The sequence below is a fragment of the Indicator indicator genome, chromosome 11 (assembly GCF_027791375.1).
Source record: "Indicator indicator isolate 239-I01 chromosome 11, UM_Iind_1.1, whole genome shotgun sequence".
NCBI classification, from domain to species: domain Eukaryota; kingdom Metazoa; phylum Chordata; class Aves; order Piciformes; family Indicatoridae; genus Indicator; species Indicator indicator.
In genome coordinates, this window is record NC_072020.1 from 15,389,400 (window position 1) to 15,406,420 (window position 17,021).

Sequence of the window (17,021 nt, forward strand, 5' to 3'; positions counted from 1 at the left end):
GTGTTAGTAACTAGAGAAAAGAAGTGATGTTGGAGGTTAATTAATCTTTGTATCAGGCAGGCAGAAATAACATACAGCTTCCAAACTGACACCAAATACTGCATAACACCTGATGGAAACCAGAATTTCCAAATGGGATAAAAATTAATCATTTTGACTTGAAGTATAATGGCAAATTTTCTAAAAAAGGAATGGTTGTGCAGGATTTTCTCTTTCAATTATTCATCAGTTTTGTTAAGATGCTGCTTAAAACATATTTGCAGAAGTGAAGGTAATTAAAAAAAGAAAAAAAAAAGAAAATCTCTAGGGTGCTGTTAAGTTTTCTTCTCCCCCAAGAAATGTTTGATGTGTTCTTGTGGTCTTTATTTTGCTTGGGTCTGCCTGAAGGTTGTCATGCAGGTGTGTTTTTCAATCCAAGTCAACACTGGCCTCCTCCTAGCCCAGAGCAGAAGGGCTTCCTGCAGTTGACAACCTTCCTGCTCAGGGCTGCGTGGGTGAAGTGCAAGCCTGCAGATGTGCAGCAGTTCCAGCCCGTGGAAAAGAGCTGTAATGACCATGAAGATTAGGCTTGCAGGGCTTTTTTTGTTTGCTTGATTTTTATTCCACCCCCCAGATGATTCTTTGTGTTACTGACTGATTTCCCTCGTGTGCTTTCCCCTGCAGAAGCTGTCTGGCCAAACAATAAACCCCATGCTGCGGATGTTTGGCCAGTCCATATCAGGAGGAGTTGATATGGATGGCAATGGCTATCCAGGTATGTCCGCTGCTCTGGCACTCAGAATGCTGGGGGAATGCCGCAGCAGGCTGAGGAAACAACAGAGATGGTGGTTTCCAGGTCGGTGGTGCCCACCATTGTGGGAGGCTGATGAAGCTGAGTATTTTCTTGCCCTTCTCATCTGTTATTTGAAGCTCCCAATAAGAATTTGAGCTGATTGCTTAATTCATGTGTTTGGGCAGTCATCAGGAGATATTAAAGTGGAAGATTTTGGTATCTGCCTAAGGTTGTAGGTTTTGTGGAAGCCACTCAGTCATTATGAGAGTCTTAGAAAAAAAAAGACAAAAAAAAAAAGACAGTATAGTACTAATAATTGTAAAAATTAAACAATGACATAGAAGTGAAGTAACATCACAGACCTATTCATCCTGTTGTAATACAATATTTGAAGGCATGAACTGTCTTGATTTAAATCAGAAAGCTTCTTTTAGATACATGCTCTTTAACTTATCAATTTATTTCAGAGAACTGAATTATATGTCCCTTTGTGTAACTGTCTCAATGTTACAAAAATTTCAGATGTGACCATTGGAGCCTTCTTGTCAGACAACGTGGTGCTTCTGAGGTGAGATGAATGTGTTTTTCAACTGCTCTTGTCTTCTTTTTTGTCTGTTTTTCTATCTTACATGATCTAAGTCCACCACCACTCCAATTGTCTCCTTGGTTTACTGTGGTCAGAAGCAGCAAGCTGGATGACTTTTAAACAGAATCTTAGACATGGATGGTGTCAGAGAATACAGTCTGATTTAAACAGAGTAGTGAGGGATGACAATACATAGACTCCTGGGGATAGGAAGAAAACAAAGGGTTGGAGCTGGAAGGAGATGTGTTGCATTTCAGTGCATCTTTAGAAAGGTTGCTCTGAATTTTTGAGAAGGCTTTTTTATTGTCCTTACATTTGCATAAAGTAAATAAATTATGATTTAAGGGAACACAGCTGAGCAAAAAGCCATCTGTGTATGATCCAGGATGTAATTTTGCAAGTTATAATGGGAGGGCAAATGAAATAGGACTCTTGAGGGAAATGGAATAGGGAGCCATTTTTATTCCACACAGAGTCTGGGCTGCTGTTTCAAGTATATGTGTTAAGTGCAATTGCTTTTCCTTCTGATGGAGAGAGGTGTGACATCTTGGTTCACGACATTATGCAGGTAGAAAGTTACAGTAGGACCAGGTTTGAGACCTGTGGAAGAGAATGGGAATTTGGATTTTGCCAATGTCTTCTTTGTTACACTTGTTAATATTTAATAGAAAAATCCTGCCAATACTTAGCTGTCATTAGAAATAGAAGTCACCAGGGATTCCTTCATCTTAATGGAAGATAGTGAGATTGGTGCTGGAGCTGCAGAACAGACCTGGCAGCCTGCTTCCTGTTCAAGGCAGGAAAAACATGGCTCTGTTTCTATTGAAGCAGTTAAACCAAAAAACCTAAATCCAAAAACCAACCAACCAACCAACCAACCAACCAAAACAAAGAAACAAACAAAAAAAAAAGGATAGAGGGGGGAAGAAATGCTCCTGATGATCAGCATGGCAGGTAGTCAAGTCTTCTGAAGAGTTTCTGTTCCTTCATCAGGCATGCAGAGGGAAGCCAACTGCTGCTTCTCTGAATAGGTGTGCCATGTCCAAGAGGGGATCTTACAGCCCCACATCTCTGAAACCACTAGGAAGAAAACTGTGCATCTTCTCCCACATTGTTGTTACTTACAGGGGAAGGCAAACAATCTGGAAGGCTTGCTATGATGTTTAAAACAACATACATCACAACAGCATGGTGACCTCTGTCTACGACTTCCCTCACGCTTGTGTATTTCAGAGAAAGTTAGCTCCTTACTGGCTTTATGGTCAACCTGATTAATTGCTGCTGCTGCCAATTTACAGGGTGTCCCTCTAGGTGTTTAGATTCAGAATAGGATAAAGAAATCAGCTTTTTCATTTTTTCCCCTCACCCCTCCAGAAGCCTTTGCAAAGTCCTTTAGCCAAAACTAACAAATGTTTTGCCAAGTGATATTAAAAGCTTTGGTGGAAGCCGCGGTGACTTGTTGTGGCAGATCGTGTTGTATTGCTTGTGTGTGTGCATGGCCATTTGACAGATGCACTGTCTGGCTTTGTTTTTTCCCTGTGAATTGAGCTGAAGTGAAGGGGAAAAAAAATCACACAGTGTGTTATGGCCAGAGGAATAATTTTCTCCATCATTTGTAGCATTTATGGTTTTTTATGTCTCCCCAAGCATTTGGAAAGAGTTTTTTTCCAAAGGTGAGAAATGCTCCTAGGAAGCTCACTCCTTTTTTCCTCCTTCCCCTACCCCTGTTGCTGTATATATTTCTAGGACTATCATTTATCTTCATCCTCCATCTCACAATGTGGATTTGCACTGTTATTTCAGGCTGTGGTCAAGGAGGTGGAGCAGCCATCTCAGAGATTGATGTGAATCTTGTTCCAGTTGATGTGAATTAGGTGTAACCACAATCTGTGCTCTCGTCTTTCCCCCTTTCCACTGCCTCTAAATTGTGAAGTGAGGGCCCCAAAGTGGTTTACTTATGTGGTCTGGCCTTGCATGACTTTTGGAACTACCTTAGAAGTGAATCTGCTGGTCGCTGCACATTTTTTTTGCTACTGGAGTTGATTTTGGAAGACTGTGTTCATCTTGAGTAGGTACAGAATGGAAACCATGAAGAACAACACTTGTGAATTTTTGGGCAGTGGGGATGGCTTAGGAGAGCCTGGGTCTCTGAACTGCTTTTCTCTACCAAACTGGAGGGGGTTCGGTGTTGTGTGAGAGAGGAGGGCCCACCTTGGCCCTGATGGCATTTGGCTTGCCCTGTGATTCTGGCTGAAGTCTTCTTCAGCCAGGAATAGTCATAACAATAACCTGATGCCACAGTTGCAAGGTTGCATTCACGGGGCACCAGTTAACTTCTGAAACAGAGTTCAGCAGCATGAAAAGTGTATTCAGTGTCTAACACTCACTGAGAGGGAATCAGCCAAAAGTTCCTTACTCCAGAAAATATGGATGTGTTGTCTGTTGTCCCTCTTACACTGTCAGAAAAATTATGTATGAATCAGACTCTGAACCATGTGCTCTCTTCTTGACTTTGAGGTCACAAATTTGACTGTAGACCATTCTCCTGAAACCTAGGGTCTCTGCCTACCTGTTCCTCACCATTCAGGCTGCTTAGGTTGCTGTCTCAGTTGTTTAAACTTGCTATCCTTAGTTACCACAGTGCTATTTTTGTTATCCACTTCAGTCATCAGGAAAGCTTTATGCAACTTCTTTTGAAGATGATGATTATTATATACTCTCAGTTTTCCCAGCTGCCTGCCTGCAGTCTGTATCTGAGCACTGAACTTAAAGCTGATGTTTTCCTTAAGACATTAACAGTCTTTGCCAGCCAATTTATGCACTCTATTATTCTCACCTGCTTGAAATTGTGCATTTTATGAGATTTATCTTCTTTTCCTTTGTCTGAGAACATCCCACTGCACAATCACTCAGCTCCACTTCTCTGTTGATCTCCAGATCCAGGCCTGTCATTACCATGGACATCTCCATTTTCCTGCCTGCATCCATCAATATCACAGCTCCTCAGTGCCATGACGGCTTGCAGCCAGTGAACTGCCTCAATGTCACAGCCTGCTTTCGCTTCAGTGGCAAGCGTGTTCCTGGAGCAATAGGTAAGGAACCTGCGCCAGCCCTGGGCAGGGGCATAGTAGCAGGTTAACCTGGAGTCAAGGGCTTCCTTCAGGGTCACCTCTTATGTGAAATTACTTGTATAGCTCAAGGTGAGCTGGGCAATACAATTCCAGAAAGTTGGAACATCCCTTGGCAACTTTCTTGGGCGTGTTTTTACTTTTTAGTGAGGATGCTGATATAATACTTTCACTTTCTCAGTTCAGGGAGAGAAATGTGTCCTTGGGCATACTGCAATTTATTTTACTGATGGCAAGAACACTTTTCAGGTTAGTTAATCTCTGTAAAACACATGGAGTTTCTCAGGTGATTAGAATAGTGTAAGATGTGTAATTGGTGCAAGCCTTTATGTCTTGGCTACATTAAAATACTACTTATGCCTTTTACATCCCAGTCTTTACAAGTGTTAGTTATTGTGTGAAGTGCTATGGGATGGATACAGTGTTTCTAACATTGTAAATCATGGTTCATTTAGTTCAGCCATGATATTTACCTTTGCCATGCTTTAGGCATGGCAGAGAACTTGCAGTGTGCTGCTCAGAGAGGTTATCTCAGCCTCGTAGTGTGCTGAATCTCAGTAATGGGTCTGGTGAGGAGATGGGGGAAGCAGTGACTCCTCCTGCTCTGTACACCAGCCTTTCTGAGTTGCTAATCAAGAAGGGTGAGAGTTGTGTCTCTACAGAGGTGCAGAGCCTGCTCTGGTACATTGGTTTTAAATGGGTCAGAGAATGGCTATTTCTGCCATTTACGTGGAGTGAGAACTACCAGCTGCTTGTTGAAGTTGTTCTCTGTAGCTTGTCACTTTATCACCTGAACAGTTCAAAAAAGTGGAGTTATTAAATTTAAGATTCCTCTGGATTTTTTACATATTGGTGCAACTGAGTGTTCAGTTTCTATTTTTTCCCTGTTTCCTTCCCTGTAAATGATGACTCTCAGCAGACAAATCCATGCTTGGATAAAGTATTTTTTGTACTGCCTACTACACTGTCAGTTAAGGAAATACTTATCTCTGAGTGCTCCAGGGGTTTTAATTCCATGCTGAAAATCACTGAATAGATTTGTAAATAGCAAGATGTTCTTATATTCCTGTGGGTACTGCTTAAAATATTTCCTGTGCTTTGATTTCATATCTCTGGACCTGTGGCTAAGAAGTGAGCTGCCTTTTTTTCCAATCTGAATCTGTGTTCCCCTTCTTTGCAAAAGACCAATCTCCCTGTTCATCATGTCTTGTAAGAGCCAGTTGAATTCTCCCCTGTGTTTTCATGTAAACTTTACTCCCCATGATGTATTGTGGTGAAAGCACATGTGTATCTTCTTTGATTAGTAAAGTCCATCTCATTACAAGGCATTTTTTCACTATTAAGCAAATGATTATAAAACTTCCAACCATTGTCCTTTCACACAATGCTTCTAGCAAAGTGATTTTTCTTGAAAATATTGCAGTTAGAAGCATCTGACTGTATAAAACCCCTTGGGGATATGATTTGGATAAAGTATCTCAAATAAGCTTTCAATTTGTAATCTAACAGCCAGGCCATTTTAATTATATTGCAGTTGAAGAGTATCAATTAACAAAGGGTGGAACAATTCTTGGATATATTACAATGGTTCATCTGCTGCCTGGTTAAATGTAGGAGGGGAAAAAAAATGTAGAATAGGCCTGTAAGTACATTGTTGTCCGGTTCAGATTCTGAAAAGCGTATGGTGGTGTTGAAATGCTATGTCAAAGTTTCGTGGCTAAGAATGTTGGCATTGTCTCATCTTTAGATGTCTGAGGGCGGTCTGTTAATGGCAAGAATGTAGTGCTGTCTGAGAAAGCTGCTCTTCTAAGGCTTGTCAGCATGGACTTTCAAGACTGCTGCTTACTAGTGAAAAGCTGGATGTTGCTGTTGCTTTTGGGCAGCTGAAGTTGGTCACCTACTACACAATGTTTAGAAAGGCAAGCTGAGCAAGCAGGCAGCATTCTTCCGTGGCAAATGTGTGTCTTCAATACCTGTTTGAATGTGTGGTTGTTTTGTTAACTGGCATGTGAAGGAAAGCTGTCTTGATCTAGTGCTGCCTCACACTTGCATATAAACTTTCCCCACCCTCTGTTTTTTCTTCTGGTCATGTTACAGCTATCTGAGGATTTGTGTTTACTGATGCCGTTTGATACTGTCAGTGACAGTATAATTCCCATCCATTTTGTGAGTACTGTTTGCAGACTACGGTCTTCAGAAGTATGAATGTATTGGCTGAAATAGGCTTGCCTGAAACATGGCCAAGTGAAACATGTGCTTTGCGCTGTGTGCCAGGCATTGTCTGAGCCTTTTCTCTGTCTCAGTGCTTGCTGGAGAGCTGAGCATCTAGTTGTAGGCCCACCAACAGAGACAGACTCTGGTACTTCTCAGATGTGTGAGAAATGCAGCATTTTAAGTTTTTATTCTTTCACCTCAGAATCTCACTCAGGCTGTCTCACAGGAAATGCAGGGATGAGAGAAAGGCCTTTCCTAGCCCCGATGACCAGGTTTTATCCTGTTCAGACCATGTGCTTCTGGGTGACTATGACAAGAAAAGGGAGGCTGCAGGCATCTCTGAATCAAGGGATGGTTTTGCGTTCATCTTTGCAGAAGAATGTGCCCACAGCTTGGATAATTTCTTCTACAATGCTAGCAACAACAATAATAATAACGTGAGAAATAACGTGTAAATGAAGGTTTTGGGGCATTTGTCTAGAGTTAGGCAGATGTGTTAGAAAATATTTCAAAATTTCTCCTGTGTTCTTCTGATGTGCATTGCTTCTGTGTTGATTCATTTCTAGGGAAATTCTCATGCCCCATATACTGTCACCTGAAAGGCTGGTGTGAGAGCTTAATGTGGCATAAGTGGCTGGTCGATATTTTCACTGTTTGAGTATGTTCCTAGAACTGAAGAAACATGCCTGATCCAAAACCTGACAAAGGTGGATGTTTCTTTTCTTACCAGTATCCTGCTGTACTTTGCTGCAGAAGTATTATTTCTGTCTGCCTCATTTTCCCAGTCTGCTTGGCTGCAGGGCTGAGTCAGTGCTACCCTCCGAACACCTCAGAAGGTAGGAACAACACTATGAGAAAGGATATTAAACAAGGTCTGAAGTGAGAGGAAAAGGAGAGTTTTTTTTGGAAGAGGACGGAGGGAATATCCTATGTATGTTGTAATTTCCTAGGGCATTTTTTATTTATCTATTTTTTAAAATACTTTTGTTACTTAAGAATTTTCTTTGCAAGCAAAGCTCATGAATATTTTTCTCCGTGTAGTTACTGGTAGAGATGGCAAAGAAACACATTCCTCTTCCGATGGCTTTTTGGTATTATTTAGGAAGTTCTTAATTTTCTCCATGTGGTGCCTCCCCTCCACACCTGTGATTCAGTACTATAGCTAGTGGTTAAACAAGCACTTAAGGTGTGCCTATTCCTGCTAGGCATTTTGCTGCCTGCTTTTTGTGTGCTGTAGCATCACCCCAGTGGGCGATGAAGGGGTGTGCCAGGCAGCTCGGGGTATGTAACTCCTCCATTAGCACAGCCAGCAGTCATTCCTGTTTTAGCTCGTGGGATACCCCTGCCTGATTTCAATCCCTCCTCTCTGCTTCAGAGTTGCCTTCAGCCCTGTGAAAGGATGACTCTTGTATCATGAGGATGCATGTGCCACTTAGGATGGAAATCCATTATAAGATGCTTGCTGCCATTTACTGGGTGCATCTCTTAGTGGCTGCAGTAATTCACCTGGTCTGCTGGCTGGTGGTTCTCTTGTGAGAATGGTGAAAAATTTCACAGAGGGAGCTGTTATGAAGCTTTTAGGCATTTAACTTGAGTTGTGGGGAAGGAATAGTCATTAGGAGAATCAAGTCCTTCATCTAAGGTCATCACATGAATGCCAGAGTTTTGTTTAGATCATATGAAGCTGGGTGGTTGGATTGCTAGAGACATTTGTAACCAGACACGCTTAAAGCTGCTGGAAAAAAAATGCTTGATGGCATTACCTGCAAGAGTTCATTTACTAGAGAAATTTACTAGAAGTAAATTTACTAATTTACTAGAGAAATAACTGGAAGTTAATTTACTAGATTTACTTATCTCCTGATTGCCTGCTGGAATGATCCTGAATAAATTATACCACCAGCAGTGTTAAGTGTTTGGCCAGTTATCTCTCCACCCTGGGTGCTGTTTGAAAGCAGGGAATCTGGGAGGGGAAAAAAAAAAAAAAACCTTACTCATGGTATTTCAGTTTTTCCACTGATGTGACATCATTGGATATAACATGGAAACAAGTTGTCAAAATAAAGAGGAGGAGGGGTGGAGGATGGGAACTGTGCTGCTTGATTGAAAACATCCACTGCCATTTCAGAGAGACGGTAGTTGGGATCACTTTGCTTGGAGGCCTGATATGGGGCTCGTGTTGGGATAGACGTTTCCTTTGGAGAGCCTCTGAGCCTCCCCAGGTGTCCCTGCAAGCTCTGCAGCCCTGCCTTGCTTTCGGCTTTGCTCTTTTGAAGAGGGCTGCATGTCCCAGCCAGGCTTTTTGCCTCTGCCTATGCAGGGCCTGGGTTTGTTAATGGGTTTTCCGATCTTTATTCTTGGGGTGCTGGTGCAGATGTCGTGTGTGCATGCTTGTGGGGTCTTGAAAGGAGAAGGGGGACAGCTGGGAGTGTGAGTGGGATGTGAGCACTTTAAAAAAGAAAAAAACATAGATGACACTATTGGGATTTTAAACAGCCTAAAACCTGTGTTCTGTTTAGGTGGGTGATTTTAGTGGGACTGAGAAAACACCACTTCAGTGAGAATTTTGGTGTTGAGCTTATCAGTTTGAAACACTTCTAAGGTATTATCCTTCTAAACAAGTTACTCTGCCAAAAGCACACTAAAAAAGTTCAGGTGGAGCCCTGTGATAGTAGCTATGCTGATTACTCAGCTGTGGCTTTTCTCACTACCTGGTGTATGCGTCTAGTTGCTTCATCACAATGCAACACACTGTGTGTGGAAGTGATGTTGGTTTGAACTATATGAATTCTGAATCTTCTAGAGACTTTTGCACCAAGTTTTACAATGTCATTAAATGCATTCTTCAAAGTAGTGACATTTTAGTGCAGAAATAATTGAAGGTGAGAGCATTGGCAGCAGTGTTAATTTAGAGAGAGAAGGATTTTAACTGATTTTAAAAAAACCTAGCAACCACTACAAAGCCAAATAAAACTGCAACAAAACCCAGCAAAGACTCCTTGCTGAAATTTGGTATAGCCAACCTCACTCCAGCAATGTGTTACATTTACATTGGTTGTTTATGAAATTCTGGCTTTAAAAAAAGAATTTACTTTATGGGGAGTGTATTATCTGGCATCAATCATTTAGGACTTAAAACACAAATAAAAGCCAGAGCAATAATTTGGCAAGCCCCCTACATATGTAACAAATCAGCACAGGAGCTGGTGCTGGCTTTTACAAAGATTATCAACTAATTAGGCCATTTATCACGAGCCAGTCTCATGGTATTCCCATTATTGCCTTGATAGCAGTTGAAATCAATACTGGCTGTGATCTGTGATGAGTAGAAGGACCTCACAGACAGGGTTTCCCTGGTCTGCAGACAGCAGCAGAACATGCATGCTTCTGTTGCAGTTTTATTCTTAGATTCACAGATTCATGGAATGGTTTGGGTTGGAAAGGACCTTAAAGATTGCCTAGTTCCAAACGTGCTGCCATGTGTAGGGACACCTCCCATAGACCAGGTTACTCACAGCCTCATCTAGCCTGGCCTTGAATACCTCCAGGAAAGGAGCATCCATGACCTCCCTGGGCAACCTGTTCCAGTTTCTCACCACCCTCAGTGTAAACAATTTCTTTTCTAATACCCAGTCTAAATCTGGCCTCCTTGTGCTTCAATCCATTTTCTCTCATTCTATCACTACATGCCCTTGTAAAAAAGTCCCTTACCAGCTCTCTAGAGCCCCTCTTTAGGTACTGGAAGGACACTGTAAGGTGTCCTTGGAGCCTTCTCTTCTCCAGGTTGAACAGCCCCAATCTCAGCCTGTCCTCACAGGGGAGGTGCTCCAGCCCTCTGATCATCTTCATGGCCCTCCTCCAGACCTGCTCCAACAGTTTGATGTTCCTCTTATGCTGGGGGCCCCAGAACTGGATGCAGTACTCCAGGTGGAGTCTGACAAGAGCAGAGTAGAGAGTCAGAATCTCCTCCCTCATTTTGTTGGTCACATTTCTTTTGATGCAGCACCAAACATGGTTGGCATTCTGGGCTGCATTGCTTATGTTGTTGCATTTACCAACAGGAAAAGTGTAGGCAGCTTGGATTATTCAATTGCTACAACTACTTCAGGTAACCCAGATACATCCAGTCATGACACAACTGATTGTGTTAAGCCACCTATTCTGTAGAACAGCAGGAAATAGGATTTACAGAGATACAGCTCATTAGTTTCTGGGTATGACTCCTATAAACTGTGTAGGGATGTGTAATGCCTAAGACAGGAATATTGAGTGCAGGACATCGACCTCTAATTAAGGTCTAAATGCTAAGATGACTGCAAATCAACAAAAGTAGTGGTCAGGAAGTGCTCCATGCTGGTTGACATTTGCATGGTTTGTGCTCTACTAGAAGGAAAACAAAGATTGAGACTGCTGCTGTTGTGTTGTGGTTTTGCTTTTGCTGTTAGCAGCATCGTTTAAATGCCTGTTGTTTCTTTTTAGTTTCATTAAGTGTGCTTGTCTAGATGTATTTTTACACATCACTTCCTATAGGAAAGGATGGGCTGTGGAACGTAGCAACACAAAACTGGGAGAACATTAGTAATTGGATTTGGTTTTGTGGGGCCACAGGAAACCTGGTGATTGATTGAGGGCCTGCAAGGGCTGACCTTTTTTCAAGCACACATGCCCCAGGGCCAACAGGATCCATTGATAGGTGGTTAAAAAATAACTATTGTTCACTGACATCCTTTGTTTTCTTCTTCTTCCTTTTTTAAAACAGGTTTGAATTATAACTTAACTGCTGATGTGGCAAAGAAAGAAAAGAGCCAGCAACCCAGAGTTTACTTTGTGACTTCTGGAGAGACAGCAGGGCAGATCACAGAGAAGTTACAACTCTCATACATGCAGGAAAAGTGCGAGCATTACCTAGCATATGTCAAGGTCAGTTCAGCCCTGTCCTTACTTGCATTGGTCTCCACTCTTCTTTAAAAAATATTAAACCAGTTAAAGTGGTGCTGGTGTTGCTTGGCTTCAGATGTTTATTGTCTCCTGACAGGTGCATGAAGTTTTTGGGTGGAAGCTCAGAATCTCTGGCTTGGTGTGATTTGTCAGTCTGAGCACCATCAGAACTTCAAAGACCTGATATTAAGAATATGTATTTTGCTTACTGTTGATTTGGCACGTTTGTGGGGAATTTCTTTCTTCTGGTGACTTGTTTTGTTGCTACATTTATACTCAAAATGAGGGAAAGTTTTGTCCTGGCAAAAGCATCGGGTTTAGTGTTCAATTCTGTGCAGGGTCAGAGTGCGCAAGGGCCTGGTGATGCATTCTGTGCAGGAATGTCAGGATAACATGAGGTATGACCTGAAGCAGTTGGGCTCCTCATTTTGAAGAACACCCTGTGTTTAATCTGGGCTTGAAAATAACAGTGGAAGAACTTAATTTCATGTTTCTTATGGTCCTCAGATTCAAAGAGTGCTTTCTAGACATGCTGGGACATAGCAAGGGTCTGTTCTTCCTGTGAATTCTTTCACTGATATCCTTAAGTAACAGCTAGTGGAACAAAACCAAATACCCTGAAAAACAAAAACTCCTGAAAACCAAAAACCTCTCTAAACTGCAACTGGAAATCTCCTTGATTGCATAGTTTTATGATGGAAGGGGTGATAAAAGACGTGAGCTTTCTTCCTTCCTTGTATTTTACTGTATGCCTAGTGAATTTGTCTCCATGGAAAACTGTTAGCAGTTGCATCCTTAATGTGTTCACTTTATTATTGTTCTTTTGAATTCCTGGTGACAAATAGGTTTAGATGGTAACACGAGGATGTCAGTTCTGGACTGCCTGTGACCAAGGATAGAGAAGCTGTGTGAATGTGTGACCTCATAAGCTAGTTTGACAAACGCTAAATAGTATACAGCAAAGCTCCAGAGGTTGTGTTAGTTAAAAGAAAGCCTTTGCCAGGCCTTGCTGGATGATAATGTCTTACCAGCATGTACTTCTAATATGTTGGAGGCATGAAACAGAAGGACTGAGAAAGTTGTGGAAAACCTCCACCTACAGAAGCTTGGTGAGATTTGATCTCAAGAGACCCCAATGAAACTGAGCACTGAAAGAGTTCTAAGCTGCAAATAAACTGAGAGGGATAGCCATTAAATTGTTTTTCAATTAATAAGTCTCAATGTTTCAAACTTGAGTTCTTTTCTGTTTGTGATCCCCTTTCAGGGCAGGTGCTAGTGTTCTTACTGCTGCTAAAGAAGTTGTTATTCCTCCTAATGGCATGCCTGAAACAAAGGGGTGTCGGAAGGTTTGTAGGATGTTTATATTTCAGAACTTGATCTTGTACAAGGCAGGCTACTGAATTACAGTTCCAGTTGCTAGAATTATGGTAATTCATAAGGAAATGTGTTTTTCTGGTTGAGAATGGAGAATGAAATGGAAATGCTTTGAGACTTCAAAAAGCTTTGACTTTGGTTTTGAAGTGGGCATGAGGAAATAGAGGAGAGATGTGGTTCTCTGATTAATTTTCTTTTCCACCATCCATCCCCTTCCTATTCATTGGAACTTGTTTGATGATTTCTTGTTAAGAAATTTAATGATACCGTGCATCTAGACAGTAATTCCATTGTTCAGTGCCTCAGGTGTCATCTGCAAAAGCTGCATTTTTTTAAATGCAAACAGTTTTGGGGGTTTTATACATTCAGTAGAAAACAGCTGGTGCCATTAATTGACATTCAGGAGTATTGCTCTCTGTTATATGTCAGTGTGTAGCTGATCACCGTCTCTTGGGAGGTGTTCTGCTGCTGGACAGTTCCTCCTCAACCACCCAGGGATGATGATGCTGACAGAGTACTCCAACAGTGGGTAAAACTAGTAACAGGAGATAAATATGTATCCTTCTGTCAATTTCACTGGAAGGCAATGAAGCAAAAGTTTAAATATGGTTAACTTTTACTTTTTTTCCCCCAGTGGATTTTTTCTTCTTTTTTTGTCAAAGGAATGGCAAACAGCAAGGTGAGAAAATAAAATGTGGTACTAAGAGCAGAGGTGCAGAGATGGATAGATGCAAAAAAGGTGAAGAAAATAAATGGGTTTGGAGGCTTTACACGTGTCTCCTTAATCTTAATTTCAGGGCCTATAGCTGAAATGTGAAGGTTTCACTTGGGAGGTGCATTTGTTTAATGGTGCTCAGGAGAGCTGAGCTGTGTGTTTAAGACATGCTGTGATCAAGGCATCAGCTCTGAGGAAATGTTGCTTTTCCCCTTTCCAATAACTGCCCTGATTGTTTCCTGCTTTTATGGGTTCCCTTAATATTTAGAATAAATTTACCTATAGATAAGACAAGAGAATTTGATGCAGACAGTAAAGCACATTGTGCCTTTATATTTATTCAGAGTCAGATCTCAACTTCCTTGATTTATCACAAAGTTGTGAGGATGATGATGATGGTCAAAGCCCCTTGTATGATTCCTGGATGTATTAAAGAAGCACTGTCTGTTTTCTTAATTTGCTGTGGCCCAGACAGCTGGGCTGCCTCTTGCTACCAGTCACTGCTGTCTGTGTGCAGAGTGAATAGCTTCAAACACCATCAGCAATCCTGGCACAGGATTAAACCAGACACAGCATTTATATTTTCCAGAGATCTTTATCTTGGTGACTCTCTGGTTGTTTTAAGTAGTCTCATGTTGCTGATCATATTAACTCTTAATCAATCTGATCTGTAGCTTGTGGGGAGGATGGGGCTGAGATGCAACAGAGGAGCAATGACACCAAAGGCTTTTCATAAAGGCACGCAGGTGAGGAGTTTTTGTTGTGTTTGTACAGGCAAGTTTGGGATAAAACACTGCCTTTTCAGCAGAACTTCCACAGCAATTTTTTTTTTTTTTGGCTAAATTCTGTAGCCAAAAATTTTCCTTTTTATAGGTGTGTTTCTGGCCTTTTCCACACATCACTGTTACCTCAGGTCTCTAAAGATACTCTGGACTGCTGATCTCACACTACATTTCTATTGCTTGCCAGTTTTAGTCACTGTCTGTGGTTGTGATTGATTCTCCTTCTGTAGCTCTTTGATCTCCTCTGAGGGAGATGTGTGTGTGTTCAAGTCTTTTATTCTTAATACATCACAATCTCTGCTTTTGTTTTGTTTTGTTTTGTTTTTTTTTCTGTAGTCTGGGTAGCAAGGCATTCAGTCTCACCATCACGTTGAACACAGACATGATACCACTTTGATCGTTTACAAGATGAACTTTCTTCTGAAAGTTGTCTACCTGTGAATTAGCATCTCTGTGTTAAGGCTTGGCTGGAGAAGAATGAGAACCAGAGACACTTGACAGGTTATTATGAAGTTTTGGATTTATTTCTTTTAAAACGAGGCCGGATTCTCCCAGATGGTCAACACAGAGCCTGTTGGAGAGAGGTTTATTGGCAGAGCTTGCTGCTGAAGCACCGAAATTAGGTTTGGCGGCTCCAGGCTGAGCCTGGTTGATCACATTTGGTGAGGGTTTTCCTGAGACATTGGTGCTACAGGTGAAGGATCATCTATTGGACAATAATCTGCTTTGAGGAGGGAGAGGTGAAACCCGGTCAGTGAGTGCAACTCCTCTCAGTAGTAACCCATCTGGTCCTGCTCAGCTCTCCCTGGGAGAGTAGAGAAATTGGAGCGAGTCAGGCCGTAACACTTGAACCAGAGATTGCTTTCACAGCAGCAACAGCTATGAAAACTTAGTCATGGTTATCTAAAATTTCACAGGGTTTGGACCACAGGGCAGACAAAGGGAGTGGTGACCTGTTTCAGCCTGCGGCAGGAAGTTTATCATTGCTGCAAGAAAGACGAAAGCCGCTGTGTAGTTTTGCCAGGAATGATGACTGCAGTGAGATTCAGTGCTAACACCAAGAGCAAAGCTGCTATCTTTGGGCTTGTTCCTTTTTGCTCTTTTATACAATTAATTTTTTTTCCCCTTTTGCTGAGCCAACTGGAGAAGCTGTCAGGCTGAGCCAGATGCAGTCATAGCATATGTTCAGCCTTAAAGGGCTCTGGTGTAGGTTGGGTGATCACAAAGTGCAGAGGTTTATTTACAGGAACACACTTTTCACAATAATTCTCTTTTCCAAAACTGCTCCAAGTGTGCTCATAACCTGTTAACACATTCTGCCTCCCCTCCAGCAGAGCAAAATAAACGCATTCAGAGTAAAATAAATAGTGCATTCTGGTCACTACCAATGGAGTGATCAGCCCTCTCCTTTTGGATGTGCTCTGGCCGGCACTGTGTGAAGCTGATGTCTTGCCTTGAAAAATAAGCCAAGAAGAAGAGAGTTACATTTTTATTGGAGTAGCTCATATGGGCAAGGGAAGAACAGTTGTTAGCTGCATAACTCTGGATTAATTTTCACTGTGTTTAAGTACAGAGATTTAGACTTACCAGAAAGAGTATTAAGAGTTGATGGGAAGACTGGTATCTTTGAGCTGAGCATTAACTCTATCAAGGTTTAAATACTATTGATAACCATGGAGTAGTCTTCAGCTTTTCCAAAGGTTTTGCAAGGTTCACCAAGAGCAGGTAAGATAGTCTTACAAGGATGAACTTAGAATCAGGTTCGCAACTGTCCTGCACAAAGTGGCTAAGATGAAGCCACTAAATATGCCTGGCACTAGAATCCTCTTAGGTGGGACCCATGCTGAAAGTGAAGTGCCCTAAGATCTACTAGGACTGGTAGTGCAGCTACATGGGAGAGCAAAATGTAGCAGATATTTGTCTATTAACTTTTCAGGGACTTTTTACTGGGCAGTGTAGCTAGTAGGACTTCATGGAAACCTAAAGAGCCTTGTGTCCTGAAGCCAGTGGAAGGTTTTCAGCTGTAAGATGAAGGCAGTTTTGTTTTTTTTTTTTTTCCCAGATGCCATCCTTTGCCAATCTTTTCAGGTTTTTAAGGAAATAACTTTTTTATTTAAGCCCTCACACTGATAGATGATGGAACTAGGTGGCATATATCTTTTCCTGCCTGATTAGAGGATGTCTTTGATTGTTTTCTGTAGTAATCTTGTCTATTATAACAATAATGAAACAAACAAACAAACAAAAAACCCTGTCCCTTTTGAAGTCTTGGCAAGGCAGCTAGTTTTACTTTAGTTCACTGTTGCTCTTTGACTTTTGACAGCATGTGTGAAAAAGGCCACAACTGGCCCAGGCAGAAACTTGGTTACTCTGATGAAGCTGCTGTTCTACAAATGCCTGCTTAATCATGTTCATGAATCTAAGTGGAGAGCTTTTATGCTCCCCAAATGAAATAAATATCATCTTGAATGAGACTCAGTCAGCAGATTTACAACACAGCAGCTGCTGAAAT

The 17,021-nt window shown here is 41.6% G+C and overlaps 1 protein-coding gene across 1 annotated transcript in view; it reads left to right on the forward strand.

Annotated features, from left to right (window-relative positions):
• ITGA9 (integrin subunit alpha 9) overlaps nt 1-17,021 on the forward strand; it is a 205,981-nt gene that overhangs the window by 40,846 nt on the left and 148,114 nt on the right. Inside the window, exons 12-15 of the mRNA XM_054384966.1 lie at nt 664-754; nt 1,295-1,340; nt 4,296-4,450; nt 11,460-11,620. Of these exons, the coding sequence (XP_054240941.1) occupies nt 664-754; nt 1,295-1,340; nt 4,296-4,450; nt 11,460-11,620 (453 nt within the window). The remainder of the gene's footprint in view (nt 1-663; nt 755-1,294; nt 1,341-4,295; nt 4,451-11,459; nt 11,621-17,021) is intronic.